General features: G+C 46.1%; 2 protein-coding genes across 5 annotated transcripts in view; one reads left to right on the top strand and one right to left on the bottom strand.

Moving 5' to 3' along the window:
- The window catches only part of ACADVL (acyl-CoA dehydrogenase very long chain), a 17523-nt gene extending 5683 nt beyond the window's left edge, over positions 1-11840 (bottom strand). Inside the window, exons 1-17 of the mRNA XM_072399167.1 lie at positions 11705-11840; positions 9625-9667; positions 9001-9048; positions 8332-8404; positions 8178-8242; positions 6854-6988; positions 5785-5929; positions 5259-5388; positions 4992-5114; positions 4564-4762; positions 4303-4407; positions 3914-4000; positions 3441-3503; positions 2668-2769; positions 2471-2568; positions 1512-1584; positions 1229-1301 (exon numbers count right to left, since the gene is read on the bottom strand). Coding sequence (XP_072255268.1) covers positions 1229-1301; positions 1512-1584; positions 2471-2568; positions 2668-2769; positions 3441-3503; positions 3914-4000; positions 4303-4407; positions 4564-4762; positions 4992-5114; positions 5259-5388; positions 5785-5929; positions 6854-6988; positions 8178-8242; positions 8332-8404; positions 9001-9048; positions 9625-9667; positions 11705-11733 — 1591 coding nt within the window. The 5' untranslated portion in view covers positions 11734-11840. The remainder of the gene's footprint in view (positions 1-1228; positions 1302-1511; positions 1585-2470; positions 2569-2667; positions 2770-3440; positions 3504-3913; positions 4001-4302; positions 4408-4563; positions 4763-4991; positions 5115-5258; positions 5389-5784; positions 5930-6853; positions 6989-8177; positions 8243-8331; positions 8405-9000; positions 9049-9624; positions 9668-11704) is intronic.
- Positions 11841-16501: 4661 nt separating this feature from the next.
- Positions 16502-22573, top strand: part of DLG4 (discs large MAGUK scaffold protein 4) — an 86597-nt gene continuing 80525 nt past the window's right edge. For 2 of the 4 annotated variants that reach the window (XM_072399160.1, XM_072399161.1), the window contains exons 1-3: positions 16502-16521; positions 17214-17330; positions 18690-18757. In XM_072399160.1, the coding sequence (XP_072255261.1) occupies positions 16503-16521; positions 17214-17330; positions 18690-18757 (204 nt within the window). In that variant the 5' untranslated portion in view covers position 16502. Of the gene's footprint in view, positions 16522-17213; positions 17331-18689; positions 18758-22573 lie in introns of those variants that run through there. The other 2 variants (XM_072399165.1, XM_072399164.1) reach the window with 1 other exon arrangement.

The raw sequence follows: 22573 nt of genomic DNA, 5'->3' as shown, positions 1-22573 counted from the left end.
ACAGTGTGAAATGGAGGAGGCCGAAGAATACAAGAGGGTGAAATGGGGGAGTTCAAAGAATACAAAAGTGTGAAATGGAGGAGGCCGAAGAATACGAAAGTGTGAAATGGGGGAGGCGGAACAATACAAAAGGGGTGAAATGGGGGAGGCCGAAAAATACGAGAGGGTGAAATGGGGGAGGCGGAACAATACAAAAGGGTGAAATGGGGGAGGCCGAAGATCGCGAGAGTGTGAAATGGGGGAGTTTGAAGAATACAAGAGGGGGAAATGGAGGAGTTTGAAGAATACAAGAGGGGAAAATGGAGGAGGCCAAAGAATACAAGTGGGTAAAATGGAGAAGGCTGAAGAATAGGAGAGGGTAAAATGGGGGAGGCCGAAGAATAGGAGGGAGTGAAATGGAGGAGGCCGAAAAATACGAGAGGGTAAAATGGGGGAGGCCGAAAATACGAGAGGGTGAAATGGGGGAGGCCGAAAAATACAAAAGGGTGAAATGGGGGAGGCCGAAAACTAGGAGAGGGTGAAATGGGGGAGGCCGAAGAATAGGAAAGGGTGAAATGGGGGAGGCCGAAGAAAAGGAAAGAGTGAAATGGGGGAGGCAGAAGAATAGGAAAGGGTGAAATGGGGGAGGCCCAAGAATAAGAGAGTGTGAAATGGGGGAGTTTGAAGAATACAAGAGGGGGAAATGGGGGAGTTCGAAGAATACAAGAGGGGGCAAAGAAGAAGGACGAAGAATACGAGAGGGTAAAATGGGGAGGCAGAAGAAATTGATAGGGTAAAATGGGGGAGGTAGAAGAATATGAGGGGAAAATGGGGGGGACAGGAAAATATGAGAGGAGAAAATGGAGGATGCAGAGGAAAATGAGAAAATATGGGATTGGAATTGAGTTCCTGGGTTTCTGGGATCCGTCAAAGCTGATGGCAAGCTGTGGATGAAGATTCTGTACACTATAAAATGAGACTTCCATCAGATCCAGATAAACATCCCAACTTCTGGTGTCGCCCCCTTCTGAGTCTTCCAGTAAGTACTAATATGCAATTGGTAACATGACCAAAAGGTAGGGCCAGGATGTGGGCAGGAGCGGGGCAAATTTTAGGATTCTTTGTACAATCTGAGTTCACCAATGATTACCTCAGCCATGGATGATTTGCAGGTGGACACTGGGGCCCCTATTTTTTTTATATCTAAAGAGTAAGGTTTAGACTCCCATTTTATAGACAATCACCGTACCCACAATCCTCTTCCCGTACTTTATCAGAACTTCCTCCACCACCAGACCAAAATCTTCCAGAGCTCCAACAGCCTATAAAGAAAGGGATATTATTCACTGTGCTCCACTCCTAATGGAATTCACCCCATTACCCCCATGTCCTCTCATGTCCCATGCTCCACTCAAATCACATCTGTTTCTGTGTGTCACACACTCACACCCTGTGCCCATTACCTGCCCCTTTCCCACAGTCATTGCTACCCCTCCGCACATCTTTCATTTACCCCTCCCTTCATAACTCACCAGTTCTGCACTCTTCTCCACCTCTGAATGAACGTGTCCTTTAAGGGTCAGTCCAGTCCCCAGACCGGCCCTCCTACCGGGAGAAACTTATATGAATGGCAGCACCTTCGAGGCCCAATCCACCCCAAATTTAATGCTAACCCCCCTATATCCGTCACTATACCCTCCTTTACCTACCATCCTCCTTCTGTGTGTCACCAAACTATAACCCCTATTATACCAACATCTGCCAGTGAACCCTCCTTATCCTGCAACCTCCCCGTCCATCACGGAACTCCCTCTTAATACCTCCAACCCAAATCTATGAATGAAACATGCTACTACAATGCCCCTCGCATCTGTCACATCCTCCTTAACCTACCCCTCCGCATTTACTAAACTCATTACCTCTTCCCCACCGTCCATCACCGATACCCGATCCCAGGGCCTGCAGAGAGAGGCCGCCCAACCCCAGGGCCCGCAGAGAGAGGCCGTCCAACCCCAGGGCCCGCAGAGAGCGGCCGCCCGACCCCACGGCCGCCGGGAGCGACCGCCTGACCCCAGGGCCGACGGGAGCGACCGCCCGACCCCGAGGCCCACAGAGACTGGCCGCCTTTGCCAGAGCCCATGGAGTGTGGCCACCCTATCCCGGGACCCGCAGAGAGCAGCCGCCTGACCCCAGGACCGCAGAGAGCAGCCGCCTCACCCCAGGACCGCAGAGAGCACCCGCCAGAACCCAGGGCCTTAACCCCTTACTGACCCCCACTTCGCCAGTGAACCCCACTTTTACCCTCAACATCCATCACTAAACCTCCCTCTCCCTACAACAACCACTCCGAGTTACTGAACTCTCCTTCTTCCCAAATCCTCTACAATCTGTTGCTGAACCCTGCTCTTCTGTCCCTCTTCTTTACCCCTTCTTCACATCTTTATATACCCCTTTCCAGCCCTCCTTCTAATATCTATCTCTGCCTCCTCACCTTCTTGCTCTTCGAAGACCCTCCTTTAGAAGTAGCTGAGGATTTCCTAAAGGACTGGAAATGGCTTTCTGGAGAGATTTCAGCTCCTTCCCGGCACTCTGAACAAACAAATTGTGAGATAATAATGGCAGCACAATGTGGACAGCTTCTACCCTGGGAGTGGGGCAGTTCAGGATTTAGGAATAGGAGTACAGTACCTGCAATCCATTTAGTGACACAAACAGCCTCAGGATGTCATTAGTACCTTCAAAGATTCTGAAAATACGCAGATCGCGGAGAACTCGTTCTACTCCACCATCCTGCAAGAGCAGGGACAAGATTAAAGGAACGTACAGAGGACAGCACAAGGAGAAAATTACTACCTGCCCAATCCCTGACCCTGCAGACTGCCTGATACAAAATATGGTCGCCCAAATCCCAGAGGCGCGAGAGGCCGGGCGCCCCAAACCCCAGAGAGGCCGGGCGCCGCAAACCCCAGAGAGGTCGGACGCCCCAAATCCCAGGGAGGTCGGGCGCCCCAAATCCCAGAGAGGTCGGGCGCCCCAAATTCCAGAGAGGTCGGGCGCCCCAAACCCCAGAGAGGCCGGGCGCCGCAAACCCCAGGGAGGTCGGGCGCCGCAAACCCCAGGGAGGTCAGGCGCCGCAAACCCCAGGGAGGTCGGGCGCCCCAAACCACAGAGAGACTGGGCGCCTAAAAAACCAGAGAGACCCTACAGACTGCCTGATACCCTAACAAAAGATCGTCACCCAAACCTCAGAGGCCCAAGAGGCCAGGCTCCACAAACACCAGAGGCCCGAGAGGCTGGGAGCCCCAAACCCCAGATATACATCTACCTCATTCCCTGTACAAAGCAGAATAAGGGCTGAAGTTTACCAGATTTACTAATAAGGTGACACACTGTTCTACTGTGGTGTTTTTAAGTGCCAAATAAGTGCTTACATATAGTGTAGTGAAGAGGTCAGTGCTCACCTTCATGAATCCAGTTCCTCCAAGAATTTGAATACATTCATCTGTCACCATCCAGGCTGCTTCCTATCATAGAGAAATATTAATAATCATCACAAGAACACTGGACACCCTGAGAGTGTTATATAAACTGGGGAGTAACCGATTCCCGATATTAGGAGGGAAGGGCTAAACCAGTTTCTGCTCTTTATGCATAAGAGACATCATGGATGAAATGGATTGGTTGCAGTGGGCAGAAATTCATGTAGACCAGTGGTTGCCAACCTTTCGGACCTCACGGACCACAAAATCCACGGAATCCAGACCGCGTATGCATAGGGAGCTGTGTGTCACTCAAAGGACAAGAAACTTCCCCCAGAGTGACGTCATGACGCCAGAACTCGCCCACTCCCCCATTGCAGGTTGTGTCCACGCGGGGGACAGAGCCGCGGACCACCAGTTGGCGACCGCTGATGTAGACAATATCAGGTCCTTACCGAGCCAAAGATTTTACTAATGGCTGCTTCGATCTGGAAATCTTTGGCCCCGGAGTCCATGTTTGCGCTGATCATGTATGCCATCGACTGTGTAAAAAAAAAATTGAGACATGAGGAAGGGGTCAGAAATGGAGTTCTTTTTTTTTTTTGCATCATACAGCTCAGCTAGAAGTACAAGGAAGGTTCCTAATTGGCTGCTGAGAGAGATCGGTCCCATGTGCTACAGCCTGCACTGGATTACACCCCACACAATGTTCAGGGTTAAAATGCCCCAGTTTGGGTACATATTATAGTGGTTCAGGATTATCTTGTGGCACTAAACATTGTTGAATATAACAGCCGTGTGCACTACAAGGGAAGGTAGAACAGAAAACCATGGCCTGGGTTACCTCAGTGACGTACTGTAAGACTGCCATTCGCGCCAACTTTTCCTGAATGACTCCAAACGTGTGAAGTTTACTTCCAAACTGTGTGCGATTTGTGGCGTGATCCACCTGGATGTATCCAAATGGAGGAAAGACAAATACATCACTTGTAACTCCTACCACTACACAAACTTCTAGCCATCATGCTTTTATGCCCCATCCACTTGTTTCCCAAATCAATTCTGCATTCCTCTGCCCCAGGTGGCGACAGGGTGCTGCACTTACCGCTCTTTGGATCATTCCCTTCATGGTGCCAGACAGGGCAGCCGCCATCCCGAAGCGGCCATTGTTGAGGATATTCATTGCCACCTTGAAACCGTTTCCCTCACCACCAAGTACATTCTCTGCAGGGACCCGGACTTCATCAAAGTGCAGAGCCGCTGTATTACTGGCCCGGATACCCAGCTTCTTATCTGGGGGTCCACTAAGAAAAAGACAAATATTTATCAAAAGGTGAAAGAAAGGTGGGGAGAGAAATACAGAGGAGAGAAAGGAAAAAAGAATAGAAAAAGGGGGAGAGAAGAGAGAAGGAGGAAGTCAGTAGAGATCAGTAATCTCTCCATGTGTCTATCCCACAGGGGAATGGATTTTGGCTCCAATATCTATTACATAATACGCTATGGAACCCCCTGGCCCATATTCTGATTACTCACTGGGACACGCCTTCTCCCCTCTCCACGATGAATGCTGTGATCTTCTCCTTTATCTCCCCGCTGGATGGGTCGGGGATTTGGGTTTTGGCAAATACAGTAAACAAGTCAGCAATTCCTCCGTTACTATGAGAGAGATGAGAAGTCCCATAAAATTAGTGTATTCCGACATGACAGCACCATACCTCATATTCTCCATGACTGTACGGACTATGATCCACCATATTGGACCACACTGACGAGCCACAGATATGGCAGATGTCATTTCACCTGATCCACAATTTGCCCCCAGTCAAGGTATAGAAGCTTCCGCAGGGACTTTTCTTTGCTGTGGTCCGGATAGATGCTGCGTCAGATCCACTGGACGGCTCCGTCAGACAGAACGCTGCAATTGTTTCACCTGGATCATGGGGAGAAAAATCCACAGCTATTGTTCGGCTATCCATCCATCTCTGACTGCCAATTTTACCCCTTTAGACCCCCTTCCCACTCTTAACCCTATATTGACTCTCTTCACTGAACCCCTTAAATCCTCCTCCCATAATTACTCCTTACTGCCCCTATATACCACCTTCCCGCTATACACCCCTCAGCACTGAAAGCCAATATTCCCTCCTTACCTCTGTTACCCCCACGCTGAACCCTGCATTCCCTCTTGCCCCATTCCCCCCAGTGACCCTAACATATACTCAAGCCTCACCAATGCCTCAGTGACCCTTAAATACCTCACCTTCCCTAAAATCTCTATCACTGACTAATCTTATCATTAATTCCCACAATCACCCATCCACCATACCTGAGGCAAGTCGGGGGAGATACTTCTTTTTTTGCTCCTCTGTACCATACAGGAGGATTCCTTTAAATCCGATGGACTGGTGAGCACCCAGAGTGATGCCAACACCCAGATCATGCAGCCCTACAATCTCCACCAGGCGGGCATACTGAGCATTGGGGAAGACAAAAATAAGGCAGAGTGTTCAGGATCAGCATGACACAGAAAGCTGCACACTAACCTGATCAACTCCCTGTTTACAACCAAATCAACTTCTCCCAATTCTGTTCTACCAAGATGTATCCAGCCAGCCTATTACCAACTCCTCTGCTCTTGTTCACATCTGGGGCGAGAGGGAAAGAGGGGAAGGGAGAGAGCGTGCAAGAGGGTGAAGGGGTGAGTGGGGGAGAGACAGAGAGCAGGCAGGAGGGAGAAAAAGAGAGCGGGCGAGAAGGAGAGAGAGGGCAAGAGGGAGAGAGCGAGAGAGGGTAAGAGCGGGCGGGAGGGGGAGGGAGGGCTAGAGGGGGAGAGAGGGAGAGAGAGAGGGCGAGAGGGGGAGGGAGAGAGAGAGGGCGAGAGGGGGAGGGAGAGAGAGAGGGCGAGAGGGGGAGGGAGAGAGAGAGGGCGAGAGGGGGAGGGAGAGAGAGGGTGTGAGAGAGAGAGAGGGTGAGAGAGAGAGAGAGAGAGAGAGGGCGAGAGGGGTTTCGATTTACTGCTGAACCACCCTACATCTCAGCCCAGCCAATTCCATTTTTGCAGAGGTTGAAGAAGATGTAGTAAAGGCCGGGCATTTCCCCCACCTACCTTCGCTTTCTGCCCGGACTCGTTACATCTGACCCATATTAGAATGCCGTGATCTGTATTGCCCCCCAGTTTGGTCAGTAATAGAACATTTTATGCTGGGGGATCTAACACAGACTGCTGCTTCTATCAGAGGCCTCGGCTGCAGCAGGCAATAAAAATTATTCCAAACACCCAATATAATCCAATTGTTTGCCCTCTGTTACCCACCCAGTGCAATCTGTGGCCAAGCGTGGAGCATGACCCACAGTAAGAGGCTGACCTATACCATCAAGGAGTTCCTCCCACTTACCTGAGTGTTATTTAGTCCCATCCCCCCCAAATCAGCCGGGACCTGCAAGCCAAACGCTCCAAGTTCCTTCAGTCCAGCCATTGTTTTGTCATCCACCCTTTGCAGGTCATCATTCAGCATTGGATTATTCACCTCCTGAGGAAGACAAAATGAAGGAATAAAGTGGCTGTGGACCCCCTTTTGTGAAATGACCAGGCAGAGCTATCTTAGGACTGGAGGGGTGAGATGGCCACACATAAAGCAGTGCCTAGGGGTTAGTGGGCAATGGCAAGATGGACAGAGCCACGTGAAGTACAGAGGGCAAAGGACTGGAATAACCATTTAGGGGGTGCGGGAATGGCTAGGAATAGGAAGCCCGCCCTCTATTGATGAGGCATTTCAGAACCAGAGGAGTAGATGGGGCAAAGGATCAGAAGGAACCATCTCAGAATTGGAGGGGGACATTGTAGAAAGTTCAATACCACAGGAGAAAGACTACGGCTGTGGTCAGGAAGCCCCCACCTTATTCTCTGTGAAAAAACATATCAAAAAATCAAAGGGGTGAGCATGCCATGGCTGTGGGCACAACACGTCCTGTATTCAGCAGGCAGAAACATTTCCAGAATTGAGTGGACAATGGCTGTAAAAGCCAATCTTCTATTCACTAGACGTCTCAGGACTGGGGGAGTTTGGGGAAATGTCTGCATACAGGATGCCCCCCAGCTATTGACTATACTGGACTTCCCCTACTCACCAGAACCGGAGGAATATATCGACTATGGCCGCATACAGGATACCCCCCCCCCTCCCCCATCTATTGACTATACTGGACTTCCCCTACTCACCAGAACTGGAAAAATTTATCGACTATGGCCGCATACAGGATGCCCCCCCTCCCCCATCTATTGACTATACTGGACTTTCCCTACTCACCAGAACTGGAGGAATATATCGACTATGGCCGCATACAGGATGCCCCCCCTCCCCCATCTATTGACTATACTGGACTTCCCCTACTCACCAGAACTGGAGGAATATATCGACTATGGCCGCATACAGGATGCCCCTCCCCCCTCTGGACATCGAGAGTAGACAATAGTCGTTTTTTATCACGTTTTCCAAAACAATACATTTGCTCACAAAAATGAGAAAAGCCTGACATCATAATTATGAAAACTCTAAATCTGTCTGCCAGCGACTAAAGAAAAAGGGCTAAATAACCCCAATGAAATAATGGCTCTGATTGGCTGAGGAGACACAGACAGTGCACATTGCATTGGCCTGAAAGTGAAAGGGACCTGGCCTATAATAATTGGACCAACCAATCCAGAGACATCCAACTCACCTGGAAAAAGCGCGAGACCGGTCCAACCAACTCGCTGAGGAACTGAGACTGATCCTCACTGAGAACTGAGGGCACAAAGAAAAGGTGGTGAGGGGGTTATATGGCGTCAGGGGAATAAAACGGGGGAGAATAGACAAAAGGGTGCAAATCTTACCGGAGGGGTAAGGAAAGACCTGCTCTGTGTGTATGAATCCACTGAACATTCCGACCGCAAATGACCGAGACTCCTAGAGAGGGCGAGAGGGAACAAGAGGGAGTGAGAGTGACAGAGAGAGAGAGAAAGAGAGCGAGAGGGGGGGGAGAAAGCGAGAGGGGAGAGAGTGAAAGGGAGAGAGGGGGGGGCGAGGAGAACGAGAGGGAAAGAGGAGGGGGAGAGAGAAAGAGAGAGGGAACAAGAGTAAGAGGGAGTGAGAGAGAGCGAGCGAAAGAGAGAGAGAGGGAGCGAAGGGGAGAGAGAGTGAGAAGGAACAAGAGTGAGAGAGAACGAAAGGGAACAAGAGGGAGCGACAGGGAGAGGGAGAGAGAGAGGGGCGAGAAGGAAAGAGAGGGAACAAGAGTGAGAAAGAGGGAGGGAGAGCGAGAGAGAGGGGGAGTGAGAGGAAGAAAGAGGGAGAAAGAGCAAGATCAAAGGTCAATGTGTGGGGGAAAAGGTGACTGCATTAAATAGTTTAACAAAAACAATTCTTAAAAAATTATCTTTAGAAACGGATTTAAAGTAGAACCACTGTCAGGTATTTATTGTTTCCCTATTACCACCAACGTACCTTCCCCAGTACACCTCACCTTCCAATTACCACCAATGTATCCTGCTTTGCTGACTTACCACCTGCTTCTGTGACTGGGCCTCGGTTGCTCCATCTTTCTTTGCTGGCTGTTAAATAGAAAATAATCATTCAGAGCTCAGAGAAGAGGAACCCACTGCAGCTCTAGAATCCCCTACAGGAACCCCAGGGGGAAGACCCCCGCTTCACCTAAAGACAACCTATTGCCACACATGTGCACCATCCATTCATCCAATGGTATTCCAGGAGTTCCTCCATCTGAGGTTTTACACCCTTATTGGGGGTCATTCTGTCACTTCATATGTTTAGCATTTCCTGTGTGGTAAAATAAACGACCCACAGGGCTTTTCGCAGTCATCGGTCAAAAATGACTGCCAGCCCTCTATCACCTCTGTTCCTAAGTGAGTGGCATCTAAAGGTCAAAACAGGAATTGCCAGGGATGTAACCAAGCTGAACGTCACTTAATTTAAAATCCAACCGAACAATGATGTGAAGAAGCACCAGAGGCTGACTTTCCCCTCCTTAGGTAAATGGGGATCATCACCCAAAGTAATCAGACATAATACACGTGTCCCCAATAATACACCGTAACCCAATCCCTTTAGAGAAGCTTCATCCCTGGCCCCGCACACAGCGGTACTGCACACAGGGGCCCCGCACTTACCTCCGCAGTCTGAGCATAACATCTCACAGTGGCGGCTGGCAATCTGCAAACAAATTAGAGGAAAGATTACCTATATCGTCCCCTTCAATATGGATATATGGTTACGGTTGGTCAGGATACAGGGTGATCGGGAGGGCAGATTGGTTGGTCAGTATATGGCGTGATCGGGAGGGTGGATCAGTTATAGTCAGTATACGAGATGATCGGGAGAGTGGATCAGTTGGTCAGTATACGAGGTGATCGGTTGGTCAGTATACAGGGTGATCAGGAGGGTGGATCAGTTGGTCAGTATACGGGGTGATCGGGAGGGTGGATCGGTTAGTCAGTATATGGGGTGATCAGGAGGGTGGATCGGTTGGTCAGTATACGGGGTGAGATCGGGAGGGTGGATCGGTTAGTCAGTATATGGGGTGATCAGGAGGGTGGATCGGTTGGTCAGTATACGGGGTGATCGGGAGGGTGGATCAGTTGGTCAGTATACAAGGTGATCGGTTGGTCAGTATACGAGGTGATCGGGAGGGTGGATCAGTTAGTCAGTATACGGGGTGATCGGGAGGGTGGATCAGTTAGTCAGTATACGAGGTGATCAGGAGGGTGGATCGGTTAGTCAGTATACGGGGTGATCAGGAGGGTGGATCAATTGGTCAGTATACGGGGTGATCAGGAGGGTGGATCAGTTGGTCAGTAAATGTGGTGATCGGGAGGGTTGATCAGTTGGTCAGTATAGGAGATGATCGGGAGGATGGATCAGTTAGTCAGTATACGGGGTGATCGGAAGGGTGGATCGATTGGTCAGTATATGAGGTGATCGGGTGGGTGGATCAGTTAGTCAGTATAAGGGGTGATCGGGAGGGTGGATCGTTTAGTCAGCATACGGGGTGATCGGGAGGGTGGATCAGTTGGTCAGTATACAAGGTGATCGGTTGGTCAGTATACGAGGTGATCGGGAGGGTGGATCGGTTGGTCAGTAGTATACGGGGTGATCGGGAGGGTGGATCGATTGGTCAGTATACAAGGTGATCAGGAGGGTGGATCGGTTGGTCAGTATACCGGGTGATCGAGAGGGTAGATCGGTTAGTCAGTATACCGGGTGATCGAGAGGGTAGATCGGTTAGTCAGTATACGGGGTGATCGGGGGGTGGATCAGTTAGTCAGTATACAGGGTGATAGGGAGGGTGGATCGGTTGGTCAGTATATGGGGTGATCGGGAGGGTGGATCAGTTGGTCAGTATACGAGGTGATCGGTTGGTCAGTATACGAGGTGATCGGGAGGGTGGATCAGTTAGTCAGTATACGGGGTGATCGGGAGGGTGGATCGATTGGTCAGTATATGAGGTGATCGGGAGGGTGGATCAGTTAGTCAGTATACGGGGTGATCGGGAGGGTAGATCGGTTGGTCAGTATACAGGGTGATCGGGTGGGTGGATCAGTTAGTCAGTATACGGGGTGATCGGGAGGGTGGATCGGTTAGTCAGTATACGGGGTGATCGGGAGGGTGGATCAGTTGGTCAGTATACGAGGTGATCGGTTGGTCAGTATACGAAGTGATCGGGAGGGTGGATCGGTTGGTCAGTATACGAGGTGATCAGGAGGGTGGATCAGTTAGTCAGTATACGGGGTGATCGGGAGGGTGGATCGGTTGGTCAGTATATGGGGTGATCGGGAGAGTGGATTGGTTGGTCAGTATATGAGGTGATTGGGAGGGTGGATCGGTTGGTTGATATTTGGGGTAATTATGTCAGTGGATTGGTTATTGGAATTATTAGATGACTGTGGAGGTGATCGGTTAGTCAGTAAACGAGGTGATCGGGAGGGTGGATCAGTTGGTCAGTATATGAGGTGATCAGGAGGGTTGATCGGTTGGTTGATATTTGGGGTCATTATGTCAGTGGATTGATTATTGGAATTATTAGATGACTGTGGAGGTGATTGGTAGGTCAGTACACTGACCGATCAGGAGGTTGGTGGTTGACTTTTATGTGGTCCAGATGTTGTATTCATATAATTGGTCTATTGATGTGAGGGAGGGGTGGCTGTATAGATCAATGAGTGGGGCGGTCGGTAAAGATTGGTCGGTCACCTTAGGACGGATCGGCTCAGGCGGATCATGGTCCGGGCAGCTCTGAAAGGTCAGCAATACCGGAGGCTCCTCCTCTGGCGGATCATGTGATGCACATAAAGCATGCCGGGGGCTGTAGTGTAGGAAATATGGGGGCGTGTCCGAATCAGTGAAGGAGGCCCTGGCAATGACCATTTACAGAAGGTCCCGCCTCTCGTTGTTCTAATAGAAGAAATACCAAAAAGAGGGCGGAGTAAAACCCAAAAGGGGCTGTGTACGTGGGCGGATCTAAAAGATTTAGTAAAGCATTATAGCCAATCCCAGCTTTTGCGCGCTCCTAGTCTGTTGTCGGCTTACAGCGCCTGTGCAGTGCGCGCTTTCGATAACCAGGCTGGTCAACTGACGGGATGTAGTCGCAGCCCCGCCTATGTGACGTCATATCTGCAGGCCGCTTATAGATTCGTTATAATAAAGATAATATATAATGTATATGAATAAATATTAAATATCAATATAATGTAATATATATAAAATATTCAATATAACATTAAAAAATAATGATAGGACTCTTCCCATTTACTTCTGTATCTCCTGACACATGGCCATTGTACACCTGGCTCCCAGCTTGTCACAGATTGAATGTCAATATAATCATTGTCCCCAATATATATATTTCTACTCAATGTTCCAATACTGAATCTGAGTTACTAAGTGAAACTGGAATGCAGAGCTGCCATTGGTCCATCTCCCCCTCTTCCATAATAAATGACAATTCTCGTTTGATCAGATTGTATACCCGATCACAGATCAATACGTATGGTCACTGGATAACAAACATTTTCTTGCCAAACTGATTAAAGTGATTTTATGTTATGTTTGATGCACAGATTCCACATATGGTATTGGTTTTGTTAGATTGGCTCTAGTTTGTGAAATAATGACCTCATAGAAAACTAATGAAACATGAAAATTAAGCAATAATAAACTAGATATGCCTACGTATACAGAATGACATTTGTGGAATAATGTCAGTATATTCTATATTCAGTATATTACAGAACTAATCACACAGAAGCCATTGATAAGCTGAGTTTGTATGATTTATGCTGATAGGACGGCTCCAGCAGTATTCTGCCATCATGTGTCTATCCCATCTGATACATTTCTTCCATCACCTTTATATCTTGATGGATCCTCTCCCCTTGTTCCTCACTGATATCACCAAGGTTTTCTGGCAATGTTTGCATATGGAGATAGTGTACCTTTATACTCATAGTAGCACACACATTTATAAAGTTTAGGAGGAAGTTTTGTAGCAGTTCTTCATAATTTTGTGCTTTATGGTTCCCCAAGAAGTTCCTGCCAACCATGACATAGCTGTGCCAGGCAGAAGCTTCAGTATCAGTCATGTAACTTGTGACATTTCCATCATTTATCAGTTTCTGGGCTCCATCAAAGATTCCTGCTTTTATATTTCACTACTCAATCCAGGGAAGAATCTACAAATGTATTTGCAGCAATCACCGTCCTTGTTCAGAGCTCTAACAAATTGCTTCATTAATCCCAATTTATGTGTAGTGGGGGGAGAATGATTTATTGTCAGCCATTGGCTCCATGTCGCTGCACCTTTTTCATGTTTTCCCTTGGAGGCCATGTCACTTTCTTCCAGTGATCCTGCTTTGCTCTCCCACAAGCAGATGAAACATGGGGACTTTGTGTATTCACTTTGTGTCCAAGTAGGAAGTTCACCATTTTTATATCAACACATATGGACCATTGGTGTTCATGTAGCAAAGCTTTTGTAAGACCATTCTGATATTTTCATATTCTTCTTTAAGTTTTGTTGAGTAACAATTGGAATTGATGCATAGCAGTTGTCATTATGCAGTAAAATAGATTTCATACTTGGAGTGGAACTGTCTATGAAAAGCGGCCAGTCTTCTGCTCGGTATTCTGGTCCTCCCATATGGGCTAGTAGTCCAGGGATGTTACAACACAAAGTCTCCATCTTCACTGAAATATGGTCGGAGTGCCACCTCTCTTGTCCTATAAACCGTTATTTTATCTTCCGCTCTCAGACAATTCTTTTCTTTTAGCCTGGATGATAAAAGTTCAGATTGTTGTGACAGACTTAGGTCACGTATTAAAAATCATTGAGCTCTTCTTGGGGGAACTGCTGGTGTGATGAAACATATTCACTTCATATTCACTGCTAACTCCTGGATTACACTCCCTGTATATCCTCCATGTCAGATACAGGAATATCCGGGACTGAACACTGCTATGGGAACATCAGCACCATGCGGCACAGGTCGCTGATTCCATATCACCGTACTCCCACTTGTGTTTCTTGTAACGATTCTTTTACATTCCCAGCACACAAATAACAATCATTATGATGATTTCTGGGCTCTCCCCATACCATAGCTACAACAAATTTCACACTTTTCAGTTTTCCATTTTTCCCCTGACGTAGACACTTCTGAGAATATTCACCACAAATGTAGCAAAATATATTCGGGTCATTTATACAACTTCTTCTTTAAGAAGTCATATTCCTGTAAAAAAATAAAATGAATGAATAAAAAGAAACAAATGAAAGTCTCATAAAAATAATCCTACATTTATTATATAAAATACAAATCATCGGTGTAAATAAAGATTGATAATAATATGCTGTGTTACCATGTGTTAAAAATTTGGTAAAAATTCTGATTCCTGTATCACAAGAACTGGAGTCAAGTCAATGAAACTGATGTCATTTCTAGATTCAGCAGACCTGAATTACACTAAATATATTGAAAAATCCTTGGCAAGTGATACATTTTTTTTTGTTGTTGAGATACTGCTTTGACAGATTGTGCACCCCATCACAGATCAATATTTTTTATTTAGGATCAGTGATTACTCCACATTTCCTTGTGGCCTAGCTCCTTCCACCTGTGTCCTGCAGCGCCCCACCCTGGCCACATGTCCGCATTAGGGTATGATGCAGATTGAAATATGGTAATTGGATCTGCCTGTTGTGATTGTGTAATCAGCTGACCGACCAACTGATGAAGAATTGTGTAATATAATCAGAGGTCAGCAAACACAAGGGTCCCTTCTATCACAGAACCAGGGGTCCCTATCATCACAGAACCTGGGGTCCCTACTATTACAGAACCAGGGGTGCCTACTATCACAGGACCATGCATCCCGACTATCACAAGACCAGGGGTTCCTACCATCACAGGACCAGAAGTGTACTATCACAGAACCAGGGGTGACTACCATTACAGGACCAAAGGTCCCTACCATCACAGAACCAAGGGTCCCTACCATCACAGAACCAAGGGTCCCTACCATCACAGGACCATCGGTCCCTACCATCATAGGACCATCGGTCCATACCATCACAGGACAAGAGATTCCTACCATCACAGAACCAGGGATCCCTACCATCACAGAACCAGGGTTAGGTTGCAACATCCTCACCATTAGAGGCCCTGGAGAAGACCTGGTTGCCGCCTAGACCTGGTTGCCTTGTCCCTTTCCAGGGTTCACACCACCTCTGTGCAACCTGAAGCGCCCCCTTGTGGCCCTGTCACCCCAAGCGTTACAGAACCAGGGGTATCCCTGGTTCCTCTGGGCCGTATCCTTGCCTTGACCTCTGTTCAGGGACCTGCTATTCCCCCTGGTAAAAACCCTGGTGCCTTATCAACTCCGCACTAAAATATATTACGTTGGGCACATGACTCTAAACTGTCTGGCCACCTGGGCGTTCACAGAACTTTCACACTTCTCTCCCCTTTGTACTGGTGGCCCAACCCTCATAAGGATGTGACAGACTTCGTCAAGGCCTGTGCTGTCTGTGCTCAAACCAAGTTGTTTACCTGTGCTCCAGCAGGACCGCTCATTCCTCTGCCCTTCCCAGGAGCCTAAGTGTCAACTGTTCATGGACTTTATTACCGATCTTCCACCGGTAATAAAGTCCATGAACAGGAAAAGGGAGATGTAAATTGAACCCCACGATCAGATACATTTCTGCAGAGTTCTCCTCGGCCTATCACCCACAGACTAATGGGCAGACAGAGAGAGTTATTCGGGCCCTGGAGGAATATCTTGGAGCATCCCTGGCTATTTAGTTACCACAGACACAGCACTCTGCATTTGTGTCTTCACTAGTGCCAAGCCCCTAGCTCTGCTGAGCATTTCCTCTACAGCTGCTTTTTATTTCAGTGCTCTCCCTGTCCAGCTCCTGTGTTAACCCCTTATTGTTCAGTTTTGTGTTTCCTTGCCTGTTCCCTTGTGCCCTTTCAGTGTTCCTCTGTGTCTGCAGTATTCCTGTGTCTCCCATGTTACCTGTGCCTCCTGTCACTTACAGTGTCTCCTGGGTCTGCAGTGGCCCCATGTCACCAGTGTCTGTTTCCTGGATCCCTGTTTTGTTCCTGACTTTTCTTGCTTGCTGCCTACCTCAACTATTCTCTTGTGTAGTGATTTGGTACCGTGCATTATCCTGCCCACCCAGGTGTGCCTGAGGACAGCAACCTAGCAGTAACCAGCGCAACATCCTCACCACTAGAGGCTCTGGAGAAGACCTGGTTACTGCTTAGACTCTGCGCCTTGGCCCTTCTCTGGGCTCACACCACCTCTGAGCAAGCCCCAGCGCCTCCTTGTGGCCCTGTCCCCCCAAGCATGAAAGAACTAGGGGTCCCTACTATCCCTGGACCACAATACCCACAATGCTGCAGGCCCTGCAATCCTCCCTTAATCTGATTATTCACCACCAGATGTTCCTGAGAGATTATGAGATTAGTGAATGTCCTGGAGCTGAGAGATGCCTGCCAAAAAACAAGGTACCACAGCCCTGTCCCTTTCAGAATTCCCACCTGCGGGGTCTGGGTCCTCAGAGGCCAGAACCAAATCATATTTACACCTACTGTAGATGTGGGTGGTGATTATACTATCCTGGCAGATGATAGAAGATCTGACCCTTATGGGTCAAAGATGGGCTGCAGCAAATCCAGAAGACATGGATGGCATGGGGGCCCCTGTAGATTATGGCTGAGTTATAGGATCTTTTTAGGGAAGAGAGCTCCTGAATAGGACCTACAAAAAGTACAAGGACTTTTAATGTGATCTGCAAGCCAGCAGCATATACATAAGTACTGCACAATTCTGTGCACCTTGTTCAAGTTATCACAGCAGACATGAGTATGCCATGGGCCCCCGGGGGACATGGGTATGCTTTGGGCCCCCAGGGACAGACACAGGTATGTTATAGGGTGACTTCCTCACAAACTAGGTAAAGATGCTTCACTGACATTTAAAGCAGTTTTTGTAAGTATAAATATTGGGATCGAGATACTGAAGAAAGTTATTGACAGGGAAGATGAATATTGATAGCTTTACAGTTATTTGTGGGGAACATTGAGCAAGAGCAAGGAGTTTTGTAATTTTGTATGCTTATTAAATTGGGATTTTTATTATTTATCACCATTATTAATTAGCTAAAAGAAGTTTGTTTGTTTGTTTGTCCTTGTTTCAGATACTCAGACAGTGCTGAATCTCATGGAACGCACTTTGGCCCTTGATGATGCGCTGCGCGTTAAAGCTGAGAATCTCATTCGTATCTTTCAGAGCAATTTATTCCAGGCTTTGCTTGGTAAGAAACAAACACGTGATAATGATTACTGTTTTTGCAATTCAAGATTATTGGGAGATAATCTGAAGCAAGCACTGATATTGTATAATCTACTAATTTAGGTTACATTTGATTGAAATATTTTATTTTGGGGACATATAAGATCCAAGACAATCACATAAAGCAGATTAAATTTTATGTAACAGCTGAACGATGATTCAGAAATAGATTGCAGTATTTGTGCTACTCCCTGAACAATGCAAGTTCACTTTATATCCCTTTTGACATAAAATAATGAATAGAATGGTGTTGGGGATTGATAAGGGGGGGTTCTACTTATAGAGCAGTCTTCGGGATAGGCTTTCTCTAGCATAAGTTTATTCATTACACATAAAATCCTTCCACACACTAACTATACAAATAAAGCAAGTCCTGACTAGCAGACCAATCAGTGGCATCAGAAAATCCCATTACAGAACAAGGTTTTTACACCAGCACCAATTTACACAATTTCAAAAAAGTCCCTATGGGTCTATGGGGGTGTTTTAGTACTTGTAGACATTAGAATTCCACTTCATTCAAGGAAGGGTCATCATGCATGTCTTTGAGATATCACCAAATAAACTCTAGTGATTTTATGGATTAGAATCCCTTGCCTTTCTTTTTTTCACTATATAAACCAGTGATACATAGCAAGGTAATGAAGATTGGATTTCACATTGCAATGTGAGAGTCATGGTAGTACCTTTATGATTGGGGGTGTTGTGTCATTAAAGAATGTTGGGAACTAGAGACACAGTATGAAAGTTATGTTAGGGCTGCTGAGGATTTGGAAAGCAATGTGTCATATTTGAGGTGTTATAATTTGGGGTGCAGCATGGGAGTCACAGAGAGGATGCTGGAGAATTAGCATTAAGAATCAGAGTCCTAGTAGACATTTGGGGATAATGGCACAGAATAAGATTATTAGTAGGTAGGTGGTAACTGAGGGAGCAGTGTGGGGGTCATGATATCATAATCGGTAATTTGGGTGCATCCTTAAAGGCATAAAAGATTACTGGAGATTAGGAGTTATACTAAATTACTGGGGATTAAGGGGGAGTAATGTTAGGAATAATAGAGATTGATGTGCAGTGTAAGGTTTATAGTAGGAATAGAGTAGTAGTGGTAGAGCCATGGTGAGGGATGTTAGAGATTTTGCAATGCAAATTGATGCAGGTTGATGGCAATTGGGTTTGCAGTGTGGGAGTCATTAAAGGAGATTTGAGATTTGGGGTGCAGTATGAATTACAATATGAGGTACTGTGGGTTTAATATTGGGCAATGTATGCAACAGTTGGAACTAAGCTGTAACTATTTTTTTTTTTTTTTTTTTTTAAGATATTCAGGAATACTATGAGGTAATGCTGGGTCCAGTGAACCCACCAAACTGCTGTCGTGCAGAGAAGGTCAGTGTTCTTATCTTGAATGATTTCAGACAATCGATTCCTAATGTAGATTATTGGAAGTTTTAGATTGTTGAATGAACAATCTTGGAATTAGCAGCTCAATGTCCACATTTAAATCACCGTTGAAAATCCAACTATACATATACCGTATAGCATTGATTCAGATAAAATAATAATTTGTGATAGAAACTTGACCGAAGGAAATATTGGCTTCTGGATCTTAGATTTCCATAATATACATAAAAACAGTCTAATGTAATTGCTGGATTTTCACAGAATGGAGAAAAATATCTCCACTGTCCATTGTATTTGGAGTGGGAAGAGTATAAACCCTCTAGTGTCACCTGGACTTGTCTAGGGTGGAATATAATTTACAGTATAATTTATGATTCCATTGAGTTCTGATTTGTAAAAAGATGGGGTATAATCTCTTCACTATGTATTAATAATGCTCTGGATGGAGTATAATCCGAGTATCTTGAGGATTTTAAGCAAAAACTTAAAGGGGGGCGACATTCAGAAGGACGTTTAGTCCTTAACAATTCTATCTTCACTCAAAATTTAGATGCATTAGAATGGACACATTAGGACATACAAAGCCAAACTCATCTTTGGCTTGTTGGCCTGCTAGGAGGCACTCACTGGGTTTACAATCCCAGGCGATGCCCCACCACAGGAGGGCGTGCACAGCCTATTCCCTATGGCGGCTGCACTCGCGGTAGCACTGGGGTTTCAGGATCAGTGCCCTGAGGGTTGCAGCATCCCTGTAGCTGGGGTTTTCCCTCAGTATCCTCTGGGCCGCACAGATGAGGGGTGGTTACTAATCAATCCCATGCTGTCATTGGCTGCTGGGGCTTTATAGCCTCTCCGATCTGTCAGATGTGCCTGGTATAGAGTCTGCTGGGTTTACCTGTGTTGGAGTGATTTTTGAGTATTTCTCTGTTACTGACCTGTGCCTGTTCTTGACTATCCATTGAACTCTGCCTGAAACAACCTCTGCTTGTGACCCTGACTCTGTTTTTGCCTTTCCCTTTGTACTTCGCTTGGTGGACTGATATCTTATGTCTTTGACCTAGGCTTGTTTTTGGGTTTCCTTACATTTTGTACTCTGTACTGTGGCCTCTGGGTCAACTGCCGGCCTATCTCCAGACACCATCCCTTCCTGGGGGCAAGCGAGTGCTGGGAGACGCAACCAGTCTCCCGAGGCTGAGTGAGGGCTGCTATAGGCGAAGACTGCGTCTGTAGATTGGGGGACTGGTGTCTGGGGAATATTGGTACTGACCTAGGCCTTACATTGCTATTACCAGATAGCAGAGAACCAATTAAATATCCTGAGATGAAAAACAGCTTTAACCAAAAACATGGTATTACTGGTTATGTTCAATCTGTGTTTATGTTGTCCAGCGTTGGTACCTATATCATTCTAATTGTGAACGTAAACATTAAAACATTTAGCATTTGACAGTAGATTCACAGAAGAAAAAAATAAGCTAGAAGAGTGCCCACCAAGCTGTCAATTCCATTCCTCTGAAATTATTTGTGATTACATAATAGATTGCAGGTGAGCGTACATTTAGGAAATTGATAAAAAAAGCTCTCAGAACTATTAGTGTAAAGCTAGTTTGAGATCACCCATAGAACCAGGGGGTGTTTTTTTAACAGGAAACAGGGCCAGCAGGTTAAAAGTGCATCAAGGATATATTCACTAATACTATTTTCACACAAAAATAGGCAAAATAAAGCCTGGCCACTAACTGTTAGTTCCCTTTACTAGCAATCCAGCCCAACCTAGTGCTGTGCAGGATTCTAAGGCCCTAACCATACAACTCTCCCAACAAAGTCTGTGTCTTTACGCACAGTTCACCTTGGACCTCCTCTCAGCTCACTAGGGAGTTCTATCCCCAGCCTAATTTCCAGGATGCTTTTCAGGTGAACAGATTACACTTGAATATCCCCAGGCCTCTTTAGCTCCCCCATCTGGCAAAGAAGCTTATTGTCATTCAGCCTGGTACTTCAGCACTCCCTTCAGGTCAAAAGGAAAACTGTCTGATTACACAGAAAAATACTCTGCATATAACCTGTATCTGGGGCAAATGTACTTATCATCCTGGATAAAACCCTGGGTTTTCGTTGGCCAGCTGTTACACTACCCATTTATGAATCAACTTTAGTTTGATCAGTTTTCAATTCAATTGAGTTGTACATTATAAATGTTGACTGTTAATTAAAAAATGATTGACACCCCTAAAACCAGAAAAAAAGAGCAGTAGAGCGAGATAAGTGGGCCTATATTTCTTTTTTTTAGAAATTTAGGGTGTTATAATAGTCACATTGAGTACTTTGTTGAAGGGGAAAACCAACATATGTAGGAGCAACTTAAGATAGATAAATATGGATTTATCATTTTAAACCCCAGAGACCAGAACATAGGATGATCTGATGGTCTGCCCTGTGGCTCCAGGAACCTCCTGTAGATCCCAGCAGATACAATTGCTTGTAAATCCAGCAGGATAGTTAGAGGACAAGCAAATTATACTACAAAATATTGACCAAATACAGAATCTCCTGATGTTAGGTATGGTGAGTGCTAGGAGGTTTGTTCACCCTCACATCCACTATGAAGGTCATTTTAGAAGACCTGTTCTTTTAACAGTTACAAAAAAAAAAAGGTAATGATCACTAACAATGCATTTTCTTTAACATGGAACTACAACCTCTGCTTGGTCTTCTTAATATTCAGTTCCATGTGTCTGGCCTGAGAGACAATGTGCCCAATTCACAAAGCTTTACTTTTTATTTAAAGTCATGTGAATCATATCAAACTTTAAATAATAATAATCCATGCTTTCTTCTGTATGGCTTTTACCCCACCCCCATCCACATCTCTTTTATTATGTTTTTATTTTCCTTGTGTCTCCTCTGTGAGTCTCTTCTACTTCCATTTCATGTCTCCTTTCCTACCATGTAGATCTCCCTCTTTTGTGTGTCCCTTCACTTACCATGTGTGTCTTCCCTGTGTTTCTCTATATGAGTATAGTCTTGATGTCTCTTCCTTCATAAGCTCCATGGCTAAGCCTCTGCTGTCTCCAGGGTGTCTCTTTACCCTGTAGTCTCAATCCTTTTCTGCAGTCCTATGTATTGGGTGTCTCCCCCCATGTATGGATGGTGGAGTCTCTGACATTTTTTCTGCTTTCTTAGCAACTCTTTCCATAAACTCTTGCTTGTTAGGTAGTCTTGTTGTCTCTTCCTTTGTAGTCTCAGATCCTAGGTATACCTTTTCTCATGGTTTCACTGTCTGTCCCTTCATATGCTGTATGGTGTCTCTTCCCATTGGTTTTCTATTTCCTTGTAGTCTCATCTTAGCAGCTGTCCAGATGACTATTCTCCATTCCATAGACTCAATCAGGGTCTCAGTCCCAGAGGGTCTCTTTTCCTCTAGTTTTGTGTCACCTATCTTATAAACTTGGTCACTAGGTGCATTAGTCATCACTGGGTGGGACCCTTGTCATAGGCTACATTTACATGTTAGATGATTCTTGTCTGATTATCACCTCAGGGCTGATATTGTAAGAGAATCTGGAATGTGTACTTTGCTCGCCATTTGTCGTTTATGGATCCATCCTGGCAGATCCACAAACTACGAAATTCACAAACCCCACAAAAACCTGTAAAATATTGGTCTCTTCCTCTTCCAGTAGTCCTAATAATTGGTTGTTTTTTACCCCGTAGTATTTCTCCCTGGGTGTCTCTTCCTCTGGTCTCTCGATTGGTTCAGTGTGTGCTATCTCTGTTATGGAGTATAGTTTATAGCTGTAC

The sequence above is a fragment of the Pyxicephalus adspersus genome, chromosome 2 (assembly GCF_032062135.1).
Source record: "Pyxicephalus adspersus chromosome 2, UCB_Pads_2.0, whole genome shotgun sequence".
Lineage (NCBI taxonomy): Eukaryota > Metazoa > Chordata > Amphibia > Anura > Pyxicephalidae > Pyxicephalus > Pyxicephalus adspersus.
This window is presented reverse-complemented; position numbering and strand designations above follow the sequence as displayed.